Source organism: Amblyomma maculatum, chromosome 1, assembly GCF_055883805.1.
Source record: "Amblyomma maculatum isolate TAMU_Amacu chromosome 1, ASM5588380v1, whole genome shotgun sequence".
NCBI classification, from domain to species: Eukaryota; Metazoa; Arthropoda; class Arachnida; order Ixodida; family Ixodidae; genus Amblyomma; species Amblyomma maculatum.
The window spans coordinates 471,828,042-471,853,343 of NC_139344.1; the positions used below are offsets into that span (position 1 = coordinate 471,828,042).

The window sequence follows — 25,302 nt, forward strand, 5'->3', positions numbered from 1 at the left end:
TCATCATATCAGTACACTGCTGGTATCAACTCTGGCCATCACATGGATACTCAAGCGCCGGGACCTTCCTACAAAAGCGGCAACGAGCGGCCCCCATCTTCATTCAGCGATGCAGCAGCAGTGGCAGTGGCGCAGTTCCATGTTCTCTGCCTAAATCTGTCATCAAATTCTTGCAGGTTGGTAATAGACGATTTATTAAGCACTTTCTTTTTTCACGCGACCACCCCTGCTGCTGCTTTTGCTGTTTTGTAGTTTTCTGTTATTGCCTATTGAATGTTGGCTTCTGCTCCTCTTTATCATGAATTCTGCAAAGGGCGCATGCTCATCTTGCAACGCAAATTTTGCTGATGGTGACACGTTCATGACATGCGTTGACTGCACTTCTAACTTTCACATCGGAAAATGCAGCGGCGTGACTGAACGCTCGTTTAGGATGATGAAAAAAACCACTAGGAAAGCTCTGAAATGCACTACTTGCAAGCAAGCAGCTGGACAGGCTGACTCAACGAAGCAGAACTAGTGGAAATAAACAAAAAAATGTCTGACATACTCATACTGGAGACCAAATTAGACAAGCTAATGAGCATGCAGGAAACTGTGTTGAGCATCGAGAAGTCAGTACAGCTTCTGTCTGACACTTATGATGACATAAAAGTGAACCTACAACATCAGGACAAAGAGATAGGTGACTTGCGGCGTCGAGTGGAGACTGTAGAAAGTGTGAGTGGTGAAAGTACTGTCAAAACATTAAAACAAAAAATAAATGAACTCGAGTAGTATAGCCGCCACCAGAACATTGAAATCCATGAACGAAAGCCGAGTAAAAATGAAAACCTCATGGCCGAAATTAACAAGATTGACCGGAAATTGGTGCTCCCAGAGTTATCCGATAGCAACGTTGAGCATGTGCATCGTTTGCCTCCCCCCCCAGGAAGGACAGAAAACCTATAGTAGTCAGGTTTTCCAACCAAGCCCTCGGGCACAAATGGTTTGAAACACGCAAGTGAGCCCAAGAAAAGTTGACCAACATCAGCTTCTATGAAAATTTGACAGCAATGAACAGGCGATTGCTATGGCTGGCGAGGACAAGGGCAAACGAAAACGACTACAAATTCGTGTGGACTTCTGAGGGTAGAGTGTTTGTAAAAAAACAAGCAAAAGCAAGTGCTATCAGGATTGCAACCGAAATTGACCTGAGCAAAATTACTTAGGTCAGTGACAACCGGTTTTTGTGCTTCCTAAAAACAAGATGGCGTACCACGCAACAACTACGTTCAACTGGTGAAAAGTAACAAGTGTTTTCGTGAAAAGGGGCTTTCTTTTTTTCCATTTAAATACACAGAGTCTGAGAAACAAACACGACGACGTCGAATCATACCTCTCTCAACTACAGTGTTCCTTTGATTTCTTGGCTTTTTCAGAAACATGGTTCTCAAGTGTCACTGATGTTACGAATTTTTCAGGGTACAGTCGCGTTTTTGTGTATCATGAGCAAAAACGAAGCGGAGGTGTCTCCCTATTTATTCGTGACTGTTTTCACTATGAGACCATAGACGACTTTACTTGCATGAGTGACGACTTTGAAACTGTTGCCGTCGTGCAAAAACATTGCCGTCATTTGCATCTACCGACTGCCCCAGGGCACGCTGTCAATTTAAACTACAATGAATCACTCATGGATTTTGTCAATTCCCGGAAGAGACATGTAGTGATCATAGGGAATTTCAATATCGACTTTGACTCCAATAACCCTGCTAAAGTTCAACTTCTTGAAATTGTGCTTGAAAATGGTTGTGAAAACGTCACTGAACTACCTACGGGAGTCACATCCAATACAGGAAAGCTGACCGACTTATGCTTCACAGATTTTTCCAAGTCTGCTAGTTGCTCTGGTGTGCTTTGTTCAGGATTGAGCAATCATCTACCAATTTTTGCAGCATTACCTATCGCCACGCGTACACAATTCATAAATAATACTATCCGTATCGTCAATGACGGTGGGAAAAAGACCTTTCATTCACTTCTTGAAAACTTGAACTGGACGAACATATATAACGAACCCAATCCATCTATGTCCTACGATACTTTTACGTCTGAATTACAAATTTGTTACGATGCTGCTTTTCCACTTACAATTGTTAAGCACAGAAAAGCAAGAAAAGAATGAATTACAAATGAGCTCTTTAAGCGCATCAAATACAAGGATAAGCTGTTCGAACAGTTCTTGCGGACGCGTGATATTGCAAAGCTGCAACAATTTAAGCGGTTCAGAAACAAACTCAGCTCTGACTTAAAAAAAGCCAAGTGTAGATTTTGTCAACATAAGTTCGAAAAGTGCACAGATAACCCCCCAAAAAACATGGAAACAATTCAATGAACAGAATGCTACGCACGTTTCTGGCATACCATTTGAGTTAGTTAGAAATGGAATCGCTTATTTGAAGCAAAATCAAGTTAACCTTATCAACGACCATCTTGCTAACACAGGTGCTGGAAAATTTTCATCCCTTTCTTTCCCTCACAGCAGTCTGGAGAGATATATAGGGCAGACGCTGCTTGAAAGCACATTTTTAATGCCCACTTCCGAGGATGAGATAAATCTTATCATAAACTCGCTGGATAATTGATCGGCAGCTGGCCACGATGACATTGAAGCCGCACATATCAAAGTAACAGCCCACTTAATCTCAAAACCGCTTGCTCACATCTTCAACTGCATACTGGCTTCAGGAATCTTTCCTGCAAAAATGAAGATAGCTCGTGTCATCGTTCTTCACAAGGGAGGAACATATAATGAACTGAACAACTATAGGTTGATTTCAGTTTTGCCTCCTTTTTCGAAAGTGATTGATCGTGTCCTACACAAGCGCCTCAACAACATTTTTGTTGCAAAAAACATCATATCAACAAAGCAGTACGGGTCCCCGAAAGGAAAACCAACTGAAATGGCCCTCATACAAATATAAAATAAAATAATTAAAAATATTGAGGATAAGCTCTACACCGTTGGAATACAGTCGACGAATGATTTTTCGGACAACCAATGTTTCGGACATGCTTGATTATTCGGACTTTTTCCCGGCCCAGGGACATACCTCATAAAGTCAATGTATTACGCTGCTCAAAATTTCGGACGCTCTAAGGAGGGCTATTCCAAGCGTCAGCCGGGCCAATTGCCACACATTTTGAGCGTGTCGCCGCCATTTTGTTTGTTTACTTTTTTCTTAGATAGCCTCGAAACCGGTGCTGGCCTTGCGTGCCGCTCCTCAGCTAGACTGACGCTGGATCGAGGCTATATTATTTGCCTAGTAGCTTCCGTTTCCGGGACAACGTAGCTGCCGTCGCTGCTCGCCAGAGTGCTTTTTTTTTTCTTTCTTCTTTTAGCATGAATGCTTCGACTGCGTAGCGAGTAGGACTAGCCGTGGTCATGCTGATGCGAGAATCTGTCGCTACTGTGCCTCGCATTTATTTGAATCGGCTTCAGTTTTTCAAGAAGCTGTTTCCGCATTTTATTATTATTTTTTTTTTTTTTGCGTGCAACGCGGTAGCGAGAAGGCACTCAATGGAGTCGGTGTTGTGATTCAGTGGTTGGTGGTTGTGGTGTGCCTCGACAGTGGGAAAACCTACTCTGTCGATTTGCTTGGAGCACTTAGTACGCTCGCCGATGCGTGGAAGTCTGTAGCACCCACAACACTGCGCAATTGCTTCCTTCATGCGGAGTTTGTGCTGAATGACGACTCGGCTGCCTTGGACGAGGAGAGGGTCCTCGAGCAGCTGTCAGGCAGTGAGCAGCTCATTCACGACCTTCGCACTGCTGATGTCGAAATTCCATCGGCCGTCTCGTTTTCAGAGTTCACAGACGTGGGCACAAGTTAAAACTGTGCGCTGGGCTCACAGATGCAGAAATTATTCGCCAAGTGCTTGCGGAGTCTGAGAGCGACGACGATAACTCACCTGCAGCAGCGCAGCCGACGCAAGCTGAGCTGATGCAAGCGAAATTCATGCAGACATGTTAGCACGGAGGCGGAGCGTGGTGCAGAAAAGCATTCATGACTTTTTCCGGCCTCAAAGTGAACAATAGGCAATAAATTGAGTTTTTTTGGTGCACATTTGTTCTTTCAGACAGCCCGGGCATTTTTGTGGTCCGTTGAGAGTCCGAAAAATCGATCGTTGACTGTATTTCGATTTTTGCAAGGCCTTCAATTCTATCAAACATCATATTTTACTAAGAAAACTGGAAATATGCGGAATTAGGGGCACAGCACTTCAACTCATGCACAGTTACCTTGAGTCGCGTTTTCAGTTTGTGTGTCTGCATGGCTATAAATCAAACCCAAGGACTGTAAAATATGGTGTAACTCAAGGATCCATATTAGTCCCTCTGCTCTTTCTGATCTATATAAACAACTTGGTTAACATTCCTCAAATTGATGATTACATAGTATTATATGCAGACGATACGAATGTATTTTTCTCTGGAACAAATCTTAGTGAACTTGAAAACACTGCTAACATGTGGCTATTCTATCTTAGTGTATGGCTAAACTTAAATGGTGTCGAACTAAACGAGAAGAAAACGAAGTTTATGCTTTTTTGTACAAAAAACAAATCAATAGATTATGATTGTAAGCTTCACTACGGCTCTTACTACCTTGAACGTGTCAGCTCTCATCCCTTTCTAGGAGTTAAATTCCATCATAACCTAGGCTGCAGCGACCACATAGACCACACCCGTGTCAAGATAGAAAGATCTATTGGTATGCTTTCTCGGCTTTGATATCTTTTACCTTTCTCGCTGAAAAGGCGGTCGTATTTCTCCCTTACCCATTCTCGCATCGGTTATTGTCTTCTTATCTGGGGTGCCTGTAACAAAACTGACTTGGAAAAAATATCAGCCCTGCAGTCGCGTGCAGCTCTGTTACTTTTACCTGCAGAAAACGACACCAATAGTTGCTCGGCAAAAACAGTCTCGTATGATCCCTGTCAAAACCATGTATGAACTGAAATTGAGTATGTTTATTTTTAACGAAATAAAAAGAAATTATATCAACTTTTTTAACATGTACCTAAATAGGTCTACTGGCTACAGCTTGCGTCAGACTTCAGTTGTAGTAAATAGGCCTCGTACTAACTACGGAACACAATCAATAGAGTACCAAATCATGTGTAATTCTCATCCATTTATCATAGATGCTGCTAATAATAGTTTTACGTCCAGGGGTTTTAAACACATCTGTTCATTTTTCCATTCTGTATAACGTTTTGTTTTAAACGACAAAACGCTTCTAGTTATGTTACGGTTCTGTTACGCTGTTATGTTTATGGTTCGAACAACCCTTCTGTATTGCATTTTCTGGATCAATTTTGTACATGATTTAGTGAGTATTATTTCTCTTATCTGTATATATTTATGAGAACTGTTTATGATGTGTCTGTTGTGTAAATGACGGTGAAGAATGCGTTTTCTTGTTGTATAATGCAATACCGCTCCTGCTGCTGCTGTACCCAAGCGAGGTCAAGACCCAGTCAGGAGGTTCTTGCCTCGTGGGCAATACCTCTGTGTTGCCCAAAGAAGAAATAAACAAAAAAAAAATAAAGTTTAATGCTTTCCCGCCTATGCACGCATCTCTGACAAGATAAGACAAACAGCCAGAACATGTACAGGTGCTTAAAGTAACAAAACTGACCTCAGCAACAATTTAGAAAATATTAGCAGAAAATAGAATGCTTGCTTCTACACTTCTAGATTAAACGTTAGGTTCGACTACTCTGACTTGATAGATTCCAACGCGGAGTCTGCCACATTGACGTGCTCAAATGCCACCACTAGTTTGAAGTTCTCATCAATGAGTAAACATTTCCGTTCTGTATTCTGTTCATATCCTTTTCTATGACAACAGATTACTGGACGCTGCTCAGCAGTGTCTTCGGGAAGAATGACTTCACATAAGGGTACCCTCTTCCTCCTTCAGATTCTTTACTTCAGTCTTTTGCCAGTGGCTCTTCATGTTTTTGCCTGAGCGATGCTGGGGCTTCCTTAACTTCAACACATTGCCGGTTGGCCCTGTATGGACTCCAATGCTCTTGAAAACATTTCTAGTAATTGACACCTTTATGGCAGCACCCCCTTGAAGTACGATTTTTGTCTGACATAGTGACACAGGCTTGACACGCTTATTGGTGAAGTACCTGCTTGCTTTTAAAGCAAACCATTAGAAAAACTCGTATAGTTCTTTCTTGTCGGACAAGTTTCTTAACACCTCAAGGTAACCCACGGCAACTGCTTCGCTAGCTGCTTTCACTCCTCTCACCCCTGGTTATTCAAAAGGCTGGGAGAAGGCGCTATGGCAGGTGCACAGAGCATTTTTTCGCAATTATTGCCTTCCAATCACTTGTGGTTTGCTTTAAATTTATTTGCAAATTGTTATGCTCTATGCCTTTCTAGTTTATGAAAATTGGACACTTATTAGGCCCAGCGCGAGATGCATTAGAACTCTGCCAACGGTGTGCAGCAATCGTTTTGACTACGGTGAACCCTATAGCGAGTACATGCAACTCAAAGCATGGCTGCTGCGCTTCTTACAGTTGCTGAACTGCATTATGTAGGATCACATATTTTGTAGGCAATACAATGGCCCACTGCATGGAAAAAGCTAATGTTCTGCTAAATTTCATGACAGAACATCAAGGCAGCCGATTTGGAGCTGTTTTGGAGCAATACAGTCGTGCCCCGTTAATATGACCCCCGTTAATATGGACGGCCCGAATTATGGACAGTTTTTCTGGGGACGAAACCTTTTCAATGTATCTATGCCTCGTTAATATGGAAACTCGCTGTCCGGACAATGGACAGGGGAAGAATGAACGCGCCCCACTTGGGACCATGTATTTTTGTCTCGTTAATACGGAAAGTGCTTGAAAAAAAATGCGGAGGAGTCCGAACGCATGTTAAAGAAGGGCGCGCCGCCCGCGAACCTATGCGGGATGCCTGAACGAGTTCTGTGGGGTTGCAAAGAACTAAAGCAGGCGTGTCGCCGTTCTAAGGGAGGGGGAGCGCAAGAGCAGAGAAGAACGTACACAGCAAACCGAGGGTCAGCGTAAGAAAGACCCCGAAAGGGGGGAACCAGGAGATTTCTGGGTGCAGCGGAAGTGCCGCCGCAGTTGGGAAAACAGCAACATGTGGTTGCAATAAATTCTGCTGAACGTGAACAGAGAGGCTGGTAAAAGCGTAAGAAAGAAATGACAGGAAGAAATACAAGTGCCTACAGTGGCCGTGGGAACTGAAGTTTTCTTTCCCAAAGCGCAATGTGTGTTCCATGAAGCCGTTAACGCTTTTCGGTGAGAGTTAAGACACATAAAGTAGAGCGACAAAAGAAAGGCGACGTATACAAAACGCAACCGGGACCGGGCGTCCCATCCTGGACACGCTTCCCTCTTATGCTCCTAGTTTTCGTCCCTGTTGCGCTGCCGAACTGCCAAACTATGCACACTAGGCGGTCCGTATGTCGGCTTCGCTTTGAGTCAACGATGCGGCCTTGACAAGGTCTGAGCTCTTTGTAGTCGGCTAGCCGTCATTCTAAACTATAGGGGGTATTCACTGACGTGCTGTGCGGGGTGCATTGTGGGTAATTGAGGCGCAGTCGGCCATTTCGTGTCCACGGAACAAACAGGGCGAACATACGTATCAAGTGCTGTCGTGCGGTTCTACAAGCAGTTGCACCCGCAGCTATATGTTGTTTATTGAGCTATCGTAGACTGTAATAGACGCGTGCACAGTGTAAACAACGGAAGCTGAAGAGCTGCGCGAAAGACCTCGGCATTTTAAGATTCCGGAAGTACACACGAACAACTCCACCCGAATGAGACACTTCCCCGAGATGCGACGCCACGTATGGCTGGCACGGCACAACTGCACAATTATCATGGAATATGGGAAATGTATGTCAAAATGAGCTGGACTGGAATCTTCCGGATGTGCCTTAGCAGCCAGCTCTTGTCACTATCTGTGCACGACTGTTCTTCACGCACTCGGAAGACACATTCCCGGTAAAAGAGTAGCGCGGCAATGTATCGCTTGCAGTCATGCGCATGCATTCAGCACACCGCCAACACCTCCTCGTCGTGTTTTGTTGCAATAAAATGCTTCAAAGAGGACTCACTAAACTTTGTGTTGCCATACTTGCCTCATTCAATCAGAAGAAGTCGGATGTTCGCATCGTCTGTGTTGGCTGCTAATCAAAGCAGACCGCATGCAGATTTGGCGAAGGAACGTAGGCGGGCAGAGTTGTTTTGCAGAAGGTTTGATGAGCTTTACAAACAAATTTATCTCTAATAACAAATTAAGTTTAGCTTGGCCAAAACTGCGCTGTATTTCAAGAGTTTCGTTGCAAAAAGTTATTTTGAGCCCGCAAGGCAACGAGGTGGCGCTACCGGTGTCATCGCTGTGGTGTGTGGCAGCGGTTTCTTTTGCTTCCTTACCGCCACAGACGATGCAACATCCGACTTCTTCTGATCGATTGAGGCAAGTACATCAAACAAGCTTTGTATAAAAGATACTGACTACTAAATGCCATTTCTATGCAGAATATCAGCTACAAAAACTCAGCGGTTTAGTTGGTATAAACGTTGGACGGCACGCACGTAATTGCACAAACAGCGAGTTCGTCTGCTTCAACCGCAGCTCTTAACCCAGCCGCTTGTAACATAGTTGCGTTCTTCGAGTGGCCAGTAGACTTGCGATTGGTTTCTTGTGATGAAGCTTGTCTGTAGGACAAGAAATTCATGAATGTCGCACATACTTATGCGTGGGCACAGGTCGACGCTTACCGAGCAGTTGCGCATATTGACTGCACACGGGTTGGTACCAAAGTTTTGTTTCGTACAGGTCTCTGTCCGCATCGCGCCCACTTTGCTGATAAATCGAACTGTCACTCATGATACCGACTGAGTTTTCATAACAACGGTACTGGCATAAGGCAGAGTGACATAGCAAACGGAAGCGCACGAACAGCTAACCTAACCGCCGCCCCGTACTAGTACTAGTCAAAACAGGACGCAAAGATGGCGTCGGCTGCATACTGACCTCAGCTGTGACGTCATGTGAATACCCCCTATACTTCAGCTTGCAGTGTTTGTTTTATGGGAACACATAAAAACGGTGCCAAGAAAATGGGATGTTCGATAGCCCTCTGCATAGCAGCTTGCCAACTTGACTCCCTAGCTTCCTTACAGAAACAGTACAAGGCAAAAAAAGAAAGAATCAGAAAAACGAAAAGGCAGAAAGGTTAACTAGGCAAAAAAGTGCAAAGCATCAGGAGCCTGTAACCCTCAACCACGGCCGGTCTCGAGGGAGAGAGCGCGCGCTCTTTCTTACGGCCTTCTCAATCGCCGCGGGAACAATGGGAACTTTTCTTCTTGAGTTACACTCTCCGCCACCGCAAGGGGCGCGACCTGCTCACTTCCGCGTCTGCTTCAGCGGCGGCGGGTGTCTTTTGCCTGGCTTCGCGCTGTTGCTCGTGAGTTTCGTGGTGAGTGCAGCCCCAAAATTAAACAGCACAGAAGATAGATGCTGCAGCGGCATGTCGTCAACATACCACACGTGAACGGATATAAAAAACACTGTCGTTCAGCAAACGTACGTTCAACAAGCATGGCATACGTTGTGGCACTGTAGCTACTTTTGTCCATTTTAATCCGAATTTTCCCCAAGCCTGTACAAGAATAGGAACAAAAAGAAAACTGAATGAGCAGTGATCTCATCGAAGCTTCTTCAAGGCTAGCATGACAGCAACTCGTCTGCAACAACAAAACAGTCTTTCAGCGCTAGATGCGAAACCATTCATGTAGCACCGAAGATGAAAATAATTTCATAAAAATAATCGCAAAGTGCTTGCATGATATAAAGTATTAGTATAACAGCAAAGTAAACGTTGTAGGGTTGAGTTTTAAATGTTATTACAATTCATACACTAGACAATGTATGGTATTATAAACATTATTTTAATTTTGCAAATAAACATTGTTTTAATGAAATTTTTACATGATACTTTGCTTATTATGAAAACAAAAAATGGTTTGATATTCATGACACCACTTCATTTCATTTCATTTTATTACTCTAAAGGCCGGTCAAGCGTTACAGAGAGGAGTGGGGAAAAAAATAAGAATAAAAAGAAAAACAAACAAATAAACAGTTACAATTCATAAGCATTAACAGTATCCTTGAATTTTTCAGAATCCTTGATGACGACGACGGTGGAGGGCAGGTGATTCCAGTCCGAGGCAGTTCTGGGGACGAAGGAATTAAGATATTGGACAGTCCTGCACTGTGGGATGTGCACCTTTAGGTGGTGATCTCTGCGGGACGATATGTGCGCCGGAGGAGTAAACAGGGACTGCTTTAAGTATTCGTTGCCGTAATATATTTTATGAAATGTGCAGAGGCGCGAAATGCGGCGCCGAATGGCAAGATCCGGAAGATTAAGCGTTCTTTTCATTTCTGTAACACTGGCATGGCGGGAGTAATTAGACATTATGAACCTTGCAGAGCGATTTTGGATGGACTCGAGCAACACAATGAGAGAGTTAGTGTATGGGTCCCACACTGGAGTAGCGTACTCAACTTTTGAGCGGACGAGTGTTTTGTAGAGCAGTAGTTTCACAGAGATAGGGGCAAGGGAAAAGTTGCGACGAATGAAGCCGAGCATGCGGTTGGCATCGTTAGTAATATATTCAATGTGAGCCTTCCAGGACAGATCATCAGTTATTTGAACACCAAGATACTTATACTTGTTAACTTTGGTCAGTGGGGTGTCATCAAGAGAGTATGAGCACGGAATGTTGTGATTAGTCGTGCGCGTAATTCTCATTAATTTACATTTGTTAACATTTAGTTTCATAAGCCAGGTATTACACCAAGTTCCAATTATGTTCAGATCATTTTAAAGAGCGCATGCATCATCTTGGTTAGTAACTTCTCTGTACAAAACACAGTCATCAGCGAAAATTCTTATTTTGGAAGTAACTGAGGAAGGAAGATCATTAATATAGATAAGGAAAAGAAGAGGTCCTAGAACCGATCCTTGCGGAACGCCAGAGGTTACGGGGGAAATGGGGGAGTCATGATCGTTTGCATTTACATACCGACTTCGATTACTTAAAAAACACTCAATCCACTTTAAAATATCATTATCAAGATTTAATTTACTTAACTTATAAAGTAACAGTTGGTGTGACACGGTGTCAAAAGCCTTTGCAAAGTCGATAAATATGCAATCAATGAGAGAAGAGTGGTCCAGTGCAAAAATCAAGTCATTAGTGAATGCAATTAATTGAGTTTCACATGAATGATGCTTACGAAAACCATGCTGTGAATCTGTAAAAAACGAATTAGTTTCCAGATAGTCAACAAGGTGTGAATAGATAATATGTTCAAGGAGCCTGCATGGAATAGATGTTAAGGAAATAGGCCTGTAGTTATTAGGATTGTGCTCGAAGTGGTAAAAAAAGGCCAATAAATGATGAAGGTGATACTCGATGCAGTGACTTAAAAATGAGTTCACCTGCTATATCGAAAGTATGCAAGAAACTTCTAAAGCGTTAAAGGACACTCTCACTGAAGACTCATTTCAAGCCTTATATAGCGACCCATTGAGGCTCTCTTCGGGAAAGTAAGGTTAATGTGCAGAAGGGAATGACATATGCTAGATGCGAAGGCCGTAACAGCTAGCGGCACATGACTACATGACTACATTGTCAAGACGGACGCTTCATCTGAGAGCAAAATCAAGGCACTGAAGGAAGTGATGGCATCTCCTACCATCCCATTTCCCACTGTCACATATTCCGGTTCACCTTACGTCGCTGGATATCGTTTAGTTAATCAACTTCGAGTGTGACGCTTGCGCTATTCTTCTTGAAACTAGCGAAAGAAGCAGCCCCATGTAGTACGCTCTACTACGAGGACAATGTTCTAGTGGACTGCATTATCTGAAACCAGAGCTTGTTGCTCTATTGGACAAGCTTTTTTTTTTTTTCGAGAAAGCTGCCGTGCACCTACTACACACAAATGTTCTCGAAGTACTTGAGATCCTGATTCAGTCAGCATTTCAGAACTCAACACTGAGTTGCCCGAAAGGAATTGACAACAGCTATGTTATTAGGTCCGCTTCTTTGATATTTGAAAAATTTCTCAGAATTCTTCTTCTCAATTAATTATACCAGGAAAGTGACAGAGAAGACCGAGAGGCCAACTCTTTATGTGCACAACCCGTGCAGGAAGATTTTGAGCCTGAATTTTCTAGACGCAGGTCGCATTTTGATGAATTGATGAATATATAGTGCAATGTGTAACTTTGAAGGACAATTTTTTTATTGTTTGCCGCTCTTTTCGATTCTGCTTAACTGTTTATGCCCATTTCCTTGATTAAAAGTAGTCGCGAGACTACATGCATATACATCTTCGGTATACGTTTAGAACGAAGCTAGAACAGCCCACTCCACTAGACAAGTGAAATTTTTACTATATGAGTAAATTTTTGTTATTTACTCTGAATCTGCGATGCGCCATGAATTTTTGCCGGTGCCTCTTCTGATCTAAACGAAAACAGTAGTGGTTGACAGAATCTTCACCCAACAGTTCACCATGCACTCATGTCAGGTCGCGCTACACCTGCTTAAAACATTCAAAGGCAGATTGCATAGCCTGGTAAATTTATTTTTGTACAAAACTTAGGGGTAAAATATGTTGAAGTGTACCCGAAGCTTCATTCGACCGTGCACGGCCGCACTGACGAAGGAGCACGCGCGTGAGCGGATTGTTGACTGTATTTTATTCCTCGTACACAATAAACATTCGATGTTGATAACGGACTTTGTATAAACCATGAGGGGCGAAATGTCAGGACCTGCCGGTTGCAACTGACACGGGCGAAGCTAGAAGCGAGCGCACGTTTCCCTTGCGCGTGAACAGCTGTTGCGGAGGAGCAGCAGTGGGGCGGTGGCGACCCCACCGAGGCGCGGCGGGCGGTGGAAACAGACCCCATTGGAGAGGCCGTAAGAGAAGAGAACCGCTCTCTACCTCGAGACCGGCTGTGCCTCAACTTGAGTCTGGCTTTTGGCATGGCTGGAGTTAAACAGAAAAGAATAGAGCTGAACGCAGGTGCGAAAAAATCTGTGAATATAAGCGGCAAAAGCCATCTCAGTCAATCCAAGCTGCGAGGGACTAGTATCGACAGCTCAGCTGTTTCCTCGCCTCAGGAGAATCTCAAGCCGCTACTTACCGGCTACTTTGCTCAGTGAAGAGGCCATTTTGGAAGTGGCGGTGAGTAGGAAATCAGACGCTGATTCATCGGCCAGTGAGGAGTTCGTGCTCGAAAGTTCGACCAACACAAAGCCCAACATCACGGGTGTCATGGTAAGCGAGTCGCTTCAGACTGCACTACAATTTTTCGGAGACAAAAATGGCAAGGATAATGCACTCAAAATTGCCGGTGTTCTGTAAAATTTTGAGTCCAGTGCGCACCGTTATGCACAAAAGCAGTCGTTAATTACAATTCTCTTTTCTCAATACAATCGTTTTTGTTTTTATTCATGACTCGTTATTATGGATGACTCGCTTTATGGACAGTTTTGGTCGGAAAACAAAGTGTACATATCAACGAGGTACGACTGTATTGAGTTTTGGAGCAGGGAAAGCAGTATGGGGCAGAATGGAGCAGCACTTTCGCCCCTGCACTGCAGTATTCATGCTCTTTCTTTGTCATGACAGTGTCTCTTCAAGGCACTCATAGCAGACAGCTGCATCAGTGAGTGAATGCGTCAATGATGAACTGACTGTCCCATGCTGCATTCTTTAAAGCCTGCATTCTTGCTACCTTGCCTAGTAGTAAGGGGGGACAGTGAGAGCCTATTAAAAGAAAGCTTCCGACTAAATCTTCACTGTTTGAGTAATCCATAACACACAAAGAAAAACAAACTCTAAATGAGTCAACTTCCAAACATATCTAAAAAGTCAGCTTGAGTGCCGCGATTGTAAAAGAACTTGTTTAGCACACCGTGTTTGCAAAGCCAAGAAAGATTAGTTGCTGTAATCTGGGTAAAAAAGAATATAATATTGCTTACTCTTGGATATGTTACACCAGATATGTTGTGTGTTTTATGCATCGTAGCAGAGTTTGCCACAGCTCTAAAGGTCAAGAAATAGATGTTAAACATTTCACTCGCTTATTGCGAAGGGTCGATTCTTTTAACCTGTCTGACTGATTACTTCAAGACATCCCTTTGTTACAGAAAGCAGTTCTTAAATTAACAAAATTTCTAGAAAAAGAGCAACCACAACTTTTTACTCTTGATGAAGAAAGACTTCATTGCACTTAAAAAAAAAAGATGGGGGAGGGAGCAACACTTAAGCTCCCCCTTTAAAGGCATAATACGATAGTGTAGGCGACCACTTGACATATAAAGCCCCACATTAACCAAGCCGTATGAACGTACCTGCGTGGCCTAGGAATAGCGTGCCTGACTCGGCGCCCTAGAGAACAGGAATGTTGATTCCTATTCCAACTTCCTCCCAACTTTTCAATATAATGCAGTCTTGTCAAGTCGAGCAAACCATCCAAGAATCAGTACTCTGCAATGTCCACTGCCACCCGTTAGGGCCATGCACGTGACTTTATGCACGTAACATTGCTGCTGGATTTTCCGTGCAGCATTCCCTTTATCACCATCGCATTAAAAACCAATTACTGTAGAGAAGCTATCACACTGATTGTAAAATACAAGTGCAATTTTACAGTACCTTGCAGCATTACGCCTTTGCACAAACCAGTCTGGATATCCTGCAGCCCTAAACTTTCCATTGAGAGATTCCAGTGCTATGCCTTGCACGAGCTATCGCAAAAAGAACACGCATACCTCTACAGTAAAATGGCCTCAAGAATGACAAGTTCCCAATGCTTAACACTGCACCACTTAAAACAACTAAGCTTGAAATTTCTGACATGCAATCAAACAGAGATGTCCCCAACCACAGACAGCATATCTATACCCTTGAATGTATGCAAGGCCGTTTTTTTTTTTTTTTTCTTTTTCTTCAGGTAAGTTACTACATGGGTCCCTAACCTTCTAGTTTGATTACTGATTAACTAGCCCAATTATCCACTTTACTTCTAGTTTGCATCGACAAGATATTGACTAAAGAATAGAATGAATAAAGAATAGAGTAAACAATAAAGAATGAATAAAGAATAAGAAAGTGAGTACGACCACGGCAAATAGACTCAGGCTGTTCACATCTTCAAAAGTGCTGCCCTTTCAGCTTTTTGCTCTAGAGCAGAGTGGGGATGATAAATACAATAGTGCCTCCGAAGAGGCAGAACTACACTTTGCGCTGGATAGAAGAGTAATCATGGACCAGCTATTCCTTTCATGTTTGTGAATACGGCCAGGATAAGTTGCTGCCTTGAGCTACAAGTTTCTTGAACAAATGTATCAGGGTTCGTACAGATTCAAAACAAGCAAATTCAAGGATATTCAAGGAATTTCAAGGCCCAGTTGGAGTATATTCAAGGACCAACACAATGCTACATGCAGCCGTTTTCAATATCAGGTATCAATTTTATTGAACAAAATCGAAAAAGATATATTTCAAGAAACAGCTTCTATTGCACTAAGCCAATATAATTTAAAAAATGTTCCGTCTTCAAAAACACCCTGCAATGCATTGCACCAATGTCGAAGAGCAATCCATTCTGCAAAACTTCTAATGGCAACTTCAGGAGAGCTCCTGCCGCTTTTCCTGAATCTTCTTGTTGAGGCTACACAGTTCCTCAGTCTTGCTTCGTGCAGCCTTCCTTGGAATACTGGATCTGACAACATACTTCAGATCATTAGCTGCCTCTGCCTTTTCAGCATACGTATCTGCTGAAGCCTGGAGGATTGTTGCCTCGAGTTCATTTTTCTTTTTTGTCACTGTGTCAATCTCTTTGTCGTTGCAGCGCCTCTTTGATTCTGACATCATCACACTGCTTCTTTTTTACTGCCTCCAGGTGTGCAGCATACTGCTGCCGGGCAGCTGATATAGCAGTCCTTAGGTCTTTCGTAATAGGGAAATTAAGAACGCCGCCTGCCTTGTCCACAGCGTCGCATACAATATGTTGCGAAATATACGAGAGGTCCTTCAGGTTTCCTACGTTAACCTGGTGGTTCACACTAAATCCTCGCTCCACAGCGGCCTGCCTGTGGCTGAGCACTTGACAACTTTCCAGAGTTACCCGTATGATGAATTAAACTTCATTAGCTCAGACAAGAACTCGTCTAACCTGTTTACATTCTTCTCAAACATTCGCAAGTTATGCATCTCTTCCTGCAGGAACTCAGTGTGCTCCCCCTGTACGGTGTCTCTTTGGTGCTCAGACATTCTGCCTGCTGTAATGAGGACATCCAACACTCTTCTGAAGCTGGCCAGGCACTCATCTGGTTTAGTACGCATTTGTCGTGAGTCCAGAGAGGAAACTCCTCACGATTGAGAATCTCAGTGGGCTTCTCTCAAGCACCTTCTTTGTCACGCTGATCAAGAAGTGTTTGCATTCCATGCGGAACTGGAACACATCGTTCTGGCTTGCTTTAGTTTTCCTGACAGCCTGTTCAGCGGCATGGCCTACATCCACCTTTTCAAGCGAAGTGTGGTTCTCAGTGCTTTCAATGTCCACCGTCAGGAGACCAGTGACTCCTTTTGTTGAAGACAAGACCGAGCACTTCAGAAACTTCGTCAGTAGCTTCCTGTCTACTGTTTCCAAGTCCCTAGCAAGAAAGAACACCATGGGCTGATCCATTTGGTACTCAGTGAGGAATGGCTTGAGGGTCATGGCCACACCTAGTGCAAATTGAAGCTTTGCTAGCAGCAATACATCACTGGCAAACTCGCACAAGTTGTGAAATGATCCACATTTTGGGGGGCTTACTTCCTTCTCCTTTGCAGCTGCAATGAACTTCCTGATATCACGCCACAATAGCAAGGCTCTCTCTATCACAGACACATTCTACAACCACCAGCGTGCAACAAAGTTCAGGGGAAAAGTCTCCTGACCAGTAACTGCTGAGAAGTCTTCCCTCCTTGCAGAACCATGGAAAAGCATGCTCAGACTGAAGCGCAGACAGTCAACTCCCCACTTACTTGCTGTAACACCTGCCCTGTAGGCATTATGCATGGTATGAAGGCCACAGGTCCCAATGTCCAGACATTGAACTTAGCACGCTTGATGCAGGTGCTCTTGGAAAACATTGGGACCATCCATTGAAATCTGAATAACTTTCTCAAGAGGGAAAGGCTCCAGCACACTCAGCAGCTTTCCTTGGATGTCCTCGGATGTCAAGTGCACCATAAACATTGAGGTATAGTACCTCGTTGCCACCTTATAAGACGAATTCCAAAACCGGATGTGAACCTCCATTTGTTTCCGCTGGAGATAGTCGTTTGTGGACTCGTCGAAGGGTACCAAGTAGTAATCACAATCTTTTATCTCCCACTGCAAAGCAGATAAAAAGAAGGGCCTCAGACTATGGCATGTCACGTAGGTACATTTTTTCTCTCTGCAAGAAACCGCTTTGGCCACGTCACTGTCCGGGAACATACGCTGGAATAGCTGGCCTGCTTCCGGTGATGATCGATAGAAGAAATGCGATATGACAACCTTCAAAGTCCACAGAATTTCTGTGTTCGTCACCAGCTCATGTGCCTTGCAAGCATCGTCTAGCTTTCCCAACTGCGAAGGAGGGATGGCTGATTATTGGCTTGTACTTGGAACTAAATAATTTCGCACCGAGCTGTTGGCTGTAATATTCATGACAGGCACTCTTGGCACTCTTCATATGGCTCTTTAACGCCGACTCACCCACGGTGGTGATATCGAAGGTCTTGCTGCAAGGCTTGCATCTTGCGTGGTGCTCACTCGTCGTATCTGGTGCAACGCAGTCTTTGCAAACGTCTCTGTGAAGCCACACGCCTTGAAATTTGCATTTCCCAGGCATTTTCTTTGCAGTCGGATGCTTCAGCCACAACAAGTCGGGCGCAGAACAGATGTGAAAATACAATGCCGTCAACCACCATAACAAAGCGCCAAAATCGGATTGGACTGCATCAGCTCAAGTTGGCTTCAGAGAGAGTGGCTCCAATGTGGCTAACCGTCGCGCAAAGTTGGCTATATTAGCACAAACTGATTTTTTACGCCTGAGACGCAGATACTGAAACACAATATTGAAATTACAAATATTTTAACCAATTTTTTTTTCTGATTAATAACCATTTGCATGCAGTACACTAGGAATTCAAGAATTTTCAATGAGCAGCAAGCATTTCAAGATCTTTTGCTGCTCCTTGAAAATCCTTGAATTCCTAGGGCCTTGAAAACAAAATTTTCAAATTCAAGGGTTTTCAAGGACCTGTGCGCACCCTATGTCTACAAAATTTAAAAAAAAACATCCCCTTGCCTTTGCCTCGTTATTACAGCATACAGAATGCTGTTAAAGGGTAATGCAGCAAAAATTAAAGGTAGCTATACTTCGTCTGCCAACCAAGATCCGTATAACTTGTGCTATGGTCTTTCCAGTTGTGATGTATGGATGCGAGAGTTGGACTGTGAAGAAGGCTGACCGCCGAAGAATTGAAGCGTTTGAATTGTGGTGCTGGCGGAGACTCTTGAGAGTTCCTTGGACTGCCAGAAGGTCAAATCAGTCGATATTGTCGACCATAAACCCTGACTGCTCATTGGAGGGTCAAATTCTAAAGTTAAAGCTCAGCTACTTTGGTCATCTGATGAGAAGAGAGGAGTCGCTGGAGAAAGATTTGATGTTGGGAAAGGTTGAGGGTCGCCGGAGAAGGGGTAGGCAGCGAGCGCGATGGTTAGATGGCATCCTAGAGGCACTGCAGATGAAGTTATGTGATGTTAGGAAGATAGTGAGAGACCGGAAAGCGTGGTGTGAGATGGTCCATAGGGTCACGAAGAGTCGAACACGACTGAACTGAACTGATACTTCGTCTCACAAGATGTTTGCAGCACTGTGAAAGGCAGAGGCACCCTAGTCCAATCAATATCATGCGCACTACAATAGGCAATTTTGCTCCTACGCGCTTCTGGCCCCCCAAAATTGGCGGGGGTGACAGTAGGAGCACAATTCTTTATTATAGTGCGCAGGGGCGAGAGGCACATAGGAGCATAATGGCAAGGGCTCCTCTGCCTTTTGCAGTGCTACAGATATCTTATGAGACAAAGATACAGGTTTCCAGTAATAAAGAGAGAATAAGAACTATGCAAATAAACTAATGTATTAATAGCTAAGTTCCAACCATTCCTCATAAGGCATTTAGGCTTTTTGAACAGTGAGAAACAACCACTACAAAGAGAGCAGCTGAGGCCATGAAACATGGCAAGAAGAAAAAAAAAAAGAACTTGCGAAATTGCCATCCTTTAGAGCTGCCAGGATTTCTTGGCTAAGCAGGCATACTCCAAGGTAGCTAGGATATGTGGGGCCTACTTCTGAACCATTGCGGTAAAGGCACCTTCTGAGTGGCGTTGGTGATTACTCCTCCCCTTGTTTTAGCACAGGTATTTGTGCCCGTGCTTGACAAACAAGAACCACAAAAATATATGCCAACTTCACACACTGTTTCATCCATAAAACAAATGATTTGCCACAAACGAACTGAAGAGCATAACAAAGAAGCTGCATCCCCATCAAAACAGCACTTGCAGCACCACAGTCGTGGCCGAGTGGTTTGGGCGCCCGTCTCGGCTGCGGGAGGTGGTCAGTTCGAAATCCGCCACCGGACACCCACCGGTAAAATGGGTAAAAGCGTCCCCCGGTCTGGTGCCCGGCTCTTTCAGGAGTGTGCGTTTGGAAGAGGCTCTGCTAACCCTGCTGTGCTCCTTCAAGGGCTTAAAGTTTCGAACAAACCAATGACCTGCAAAGGTCGGGTTGACAGAAAAAAGCAAAAGAAAAGGGCCACATAATGGGCTTTCACCACGCGAGGCTGACTTATTGTTGTCCGATGGCAGAACGGATCACTGCCACACCGGCGCAACTATTTAGGAGCTCGCTGTTACCATTGAAAGCTTCTACGAAGATGTAGAATCAGCAATGCGAAAAGTAAAGACGCAGTGTACTGTACTACTGGGCGACTTCAATGCCAAGGTAGGGAAAAAGCAGGCAGGAGACCAGGCAGTAGGTGACTATGGCATTGGTTCTAGAAATAGCTGGGGGGAGTTACTAGTTAAGTTTGCAGAGCGTAATAAGTTAAGAATCATGAATACCTTCTTCAGCAAACGGAAGAACCGGAAATGGACATGGAAAAGTCCTAACAGGGAAACTAAAAATGAAATTGACTTCATACCGTGTAACAAAGAACATAATATTGCTTACTCTTGAGTATTGTTACGGACGACATCAAGGAAGAAAAAGCGGACAGGAGCGCTCGCGCTAGGCCCGGCAACATTTTCATTAAACGTCATCTCACTGTCATCGACCATCTCTCTGTCCTCTGTTCTCCTGTTTTCATCGGCTTGCCGTATCGTACCAATATGTTGCACCAGATATGCTGTGTGTTTTATGCATCGTAGCAGAGTTTGCCACAGCTCTAAAGGTCGAGAAATAGACGTTAAAAAACATTTCACTCGCTTATTGCGAAGGGTCGATTCTTTTAACCTGTCTGACTGATTACTTCAAGACATCCCTCTGTTACAGAAAGCAGTTCTTAAATTAACAAAATTTCTAGAAAAAGAGCAACCACAACTTTTTACTCTTGGTGATACTGCCTTCCCGCGCAGTGGGAAGGGAGTGTCCGCCACATAGGCCAGGCAATAAATCCTGCCCTATCCTACAGGAAAGAGTGGCAAGGCTGCGCCACAGAATAGACTATGCAGGTCTGTATTGTAATTGGTTTGAGCAAGGGCGAGAGGGAGCCCGAGTTTTCCCATTTTCTCCTATTCTAAAGTGACTGTTGCAGCAACACACAACGGCAAACCTTTATTAAGTCCTATCCTCCCACTCACCGACTCACCGAGGAAAGCTGTATTAGCCAAACCACGTTATTCGTGCATCATTATCCCAAGCATCTTTTAATTATCGTTTCGGGCTACGGAGTGCCCTCAAACGCACATTTTCTTTACAGTCATCAGACAATGATATATACAGCTCTCTCCGCAACAATACCTGGTACTCGGCCTTCTCTATTGCCCCCAAACCAGTTTAACCCCGCACAGAGATGGCACCTTGAATCAAAATTTCAAAGAGCATTCTTTCCCCTTTATTCCAATACTAACCCGCCCACAGTGGAGGCTAACCAAGAAAGTTCTACTTAAGTTGAGGACAACCCAGAGGGCTATGGAACGAAAAATGGTAGGGGTAACATTAAGAGATAGGAAGCGTGCAGAGTGGGTCAGAGAAATAACATGTTACAGACATTCTAGTGGAAATTAAGAAGAAGAAATGGGCATGGGCAGGACATGTAGTGCGAAGAGAGGATAACCGATGGTCGCTTAGGGTAACAAACTGAATTCCAAGAGAAGGAAAGCGTAGCAGGGGGCGGCAGAAAGTTAGGTGGGCAGATGAGGTTAAGAAGTTGGCAGGGGTCAAGTGGATGCAGCTAGCACAGAACCGGGTTAATTGGAGAAATGTGAGAGAGGCCTTCGCCCTGCAATGGGTATGGGTATAGTCAGGCTGATGATGATGATGCTACCAAAAAAAAAAATACGCTTTAAAGATGCCTTTGAAACACTTTAAACATATTTTAGTAAGTGACACTCAGGACAAGGCGTGCTGTATCGAGAGTGCGCCCTGTTTGGTGATAAACAGCTTTAGAAAACCTCCCTGCAGCCCTCTCCTCTCGCTTCTAGCCCTTCGAGTGGAACTGGGAGAAATATGACAAGACCTGCCCTTGGCTCAAAAACAGGCCCTCCCATTTGTCACTCCAGCGACTGCAGCGGCTTCCTCTTTCAGAAATGTCAAAGTTAATCAAAACACGGCTGCTTCACTAGAGAAAGGAGAAAGCAGCCCTGAAAATTTCCCATAAAATTCCAAGCATGCAACATTAGAAGCTTTTTTTCTTGTATGAAAACGTTCCAGCCGCAACCAGTGGGGAACTTAACATGACGACCCAACGGCATGGGTCCACTGCACTGCAGCACGCCCTAGCTAGAGCACTTGTCGATCGTATTATGTGATTATGGCAAGCAGTGGCTATCATGGCATTTCTGTTAGCCTTGAACAAGCTCCAGTGGATTTCTGTTGCCAAAGAGAAATGCTGAGGAACTCATGATGTGCACTGTGAAATATAAAGCTAAAAAGAAAATAAAAAAAAATTGAAAAAGCAAATAAAAACGAGTGGTTTAGGAGCACTCCAGAGGAGGTAATGCAAGTCCTCCATAAAGACAAATTATGCTGAAGAAAGAAACAATTGCTGGTCTCTGCACTTCTCAGAGTGAGAAAACAGCCATGGAAATTGCACTCACCTTATTAACAAAGAAATATGCACGCTTGTCCTAGCTCAAACCACACTTAACAGCACTAGACAGCATGTTTTCAATTATCATAAATGAACATTGTGAACAGACTGTGACCTCACACCCCTAACTAATTCCCATCATGAACAACAATCCGTGAACAGCCCTGGTTGCCATTAAGCTGATGTAGCACGTGCAGTGACCGGAACAAACTGGCCGCAAGCTGGACACCGAAAAGTGGTCTCATGTCCTCACCTGCAGCACTTGCGTTGGCACTTGAATGTTATCCGGAATGGTGTCAGGAATGCCCGGGACACAGATGGCCGATGAAGGCTGTGGTGGAGTGCCAACCAGCTCACGGATGCGGCGTTCCTCCTGCTCCGCCTGGTGCCGTTGCAACTGCTGCTTGAGGTTGGTGCGGCTGACGGGCGGGCGCGAATGCAGGCTGCCACCCATGCCTCCCGCACCACCACCACCACCCATGCCTCGGCTAGCACCACTGGGGAGAACACAGGGAGGGGAACGGAGCAATCAGCATGATGCCTGCCCAGCTTGTGGCACTGCAATGAAACCTTCATGGCAAACTGAAATGTCCCGATGCAGAGAGGAAATGTCATCCTGCACCTTGCATCATGTATACTTAAAGGAGTACACAAGCATAAATTTTTTATTCGTGTTTCATCCTTTGTAACGATGCGCAAGACACACTGTACACAGATCATGACGTGATATTCACCTACGACCGTCAAATAATTTATAATCCAACTTCTTTTCTCATCTGTTTCGGTTTTAACAGTCGTGCAATTGCTGTGACACCAGTCAAGTCTAGGTCACATGATGGATGGAAAAAAAAAAAAAAAAGCATAACCTTTCCATCTGAATTCACTTTAACACTAAACAACAAGCGAAGAGTCAGTGATTGTATTGGAGTTTTTTTTCATGTCATGCGGGACCTAGATAGACTTAACTGTGACGTCACAGCCAACTCCCGGTTGCTGAAATTGAAACCGGAACTTGTGAGAAAAGAAAATTCAATAAAATATTATTTAGCAGTCATAGGTGAAAACCAAATGGGCATGGGCGGCAAGACGACAAGAGTCGATTCCAAGAGGAGGTAAAGGTAGCAGAGGAGAGCCTGGTGGGCAGATGAGATTGGGATGTTTGTGGCCATGCCAAGACTGGTGCGGGGGGGGAGGGGGCATTGTGTCTGGTAATGAGTCTTTTAAGGATCCGCATGCGATGAAGGCCAGCAAACATCATCTTCTTGCATAGCACACAGCGCCTCAATGTCTTCGTGGACACTTCCCCCCTGTGCAACTGAAGACCACTGGACTTCACTCTCTCCATTTTGCACCCCCTCCAGTGCACCTTTCAACAATATGCAACCCTCCCTTCGCATTGCTACTTTGAATTTCTTGGATGAAGTGGTAACTGTGGTCCGCTTAGACGTTTGACAACAAGGTGTACATTTCTGTGTTACAAAAGTCTTGAATGTAGAAGTCCTGAATGTAGAAACTGAAATGGATGCTACTCTGTACTAAAAACATTTATTGCTGCGTGGTAGGTGAGATTCATATATCAACTTTCGGGACATCATTAATGTTGATGTGCAATCATCATTGGGCCAACTTCTCATGGTTTCCTACATCAGAATACATAGAAATGGGGACAACCACCAGCTTAAAAACTGCTGGTCAAAATTTTCTATCCTAGTTTCTAATAAAACCATTGCGGAATCGACCGCTTTAGACCACATTAAAAAGGAAACAAAATGGATGCTCAAAATCCAGTGTTTGGTCTCATAAGAAACAAATACATGAGCACTTGACGCAAAGCAAACAGAACTATGTTTCATCAGGGCTTGGAGGCATACTTTCACTTTTGCTTGCTGCCTTGTAAAAGGCACCGCTCGCAACGACAACCACGACGCATGATCACCATACTGCTCCTTTCCCACTTTTCTAGAAACAGTCAGAGAAGCAACAACAAATCCTGTAGCAGGGTGCCAACAATCAAGAATAGCAAAAAATAATAAGTACAATTTGAAAGAGGGCTAAACTTTCACAAAATCTAGAGCTCAACATCAGAAACCTCTTTAATGGTGTCAATTAATGGGGCTTTATTCATGGTCTGTTTTCTTCAGTTCAAATGACAAGATACTGATCAGCTGATATGACGGGCAAACTTGGGCCAAATGAAGAGGCCAATCGAAGTCAATAATAAGGTAGTAGTTACTGAAGATTAATTACAATTTGTAATAATGAAGTAATTATCACAAATCTAGTCCAACTTGGGGGTTCCCCGAAAATATTCGACCAGCACTCCTACTTCGAGTTATTGATCAATTTGCTCTTGCCTTACCATCTGTCTGCTGACTGTCCTGGTTAGCTCAATTGGTAGAGCGAATGTCCCAAAAAGGTGATGGTCCCAGGTTCAATCCCCGCATCTGATGAATTTTTCTTTAACTACGAAGCTTCTGAGAAAGCTGTATAGCTTTCCTTCGTAGCTGTATAGCTGTGCCTTAGTGAATGTTAATGAGTAATTACTCTGTTATTAAAATAGTTTGTGGCAATATGAACAAAGCAGCATAGTGGCCATTAGTATGCTTTGCCTTCCTTCAGGTCATTTTGAGTGTAGCCACCCGACCAGAGTGTTTCAGAATACAAACAAGAATCTGTTTGCTGCATCTGTTCTTTCATACCTGGCTTTGTGCAGCCCCCCACACTTGTCTCCTCTGCATTTTGCAAGTAGAGTCATCAATTAAATAGCTGTAAAGCAACTACACGGCACATGAGTAGCCCTAAAATGA

At 44.0% G+C, this 25,302-nt stretch overlaps 1 protein-coding gene and 1 pseudogene across 2 annotated transcripts in view; both read right to left on the bottom strand.

Moving 5' to 3' along the window:
- The window catches only part of Mitf (transcription factor Mitf), a 185,159-nt gene that overhangs the window by 139,719 nt on the left and 20,138 nt on the right, over window positions 1-25,302 (bottom strand). For both annotated transcript variants that reach the window (XR_014707765.1, XM_084605446.1), the window contains exon 2: window positions 22,749-22,992. Coding sequence is in view for 1 of the 2 variants with exons in the window: in XM_084605446.1 (XP_084461572.1) it covers window positions 22,749-22,992 (244 nt within the window). In the remaining variant the exon portion in view is untranslated. The remainder of the gene's footprint in view (window positions 1-22,748; window positions 22,993-25,302) is intronic.
- LOC146209957 (uncharacterized) lies at window positions 15,700-18,391 on the bottom strand (annotated as a pseudogene).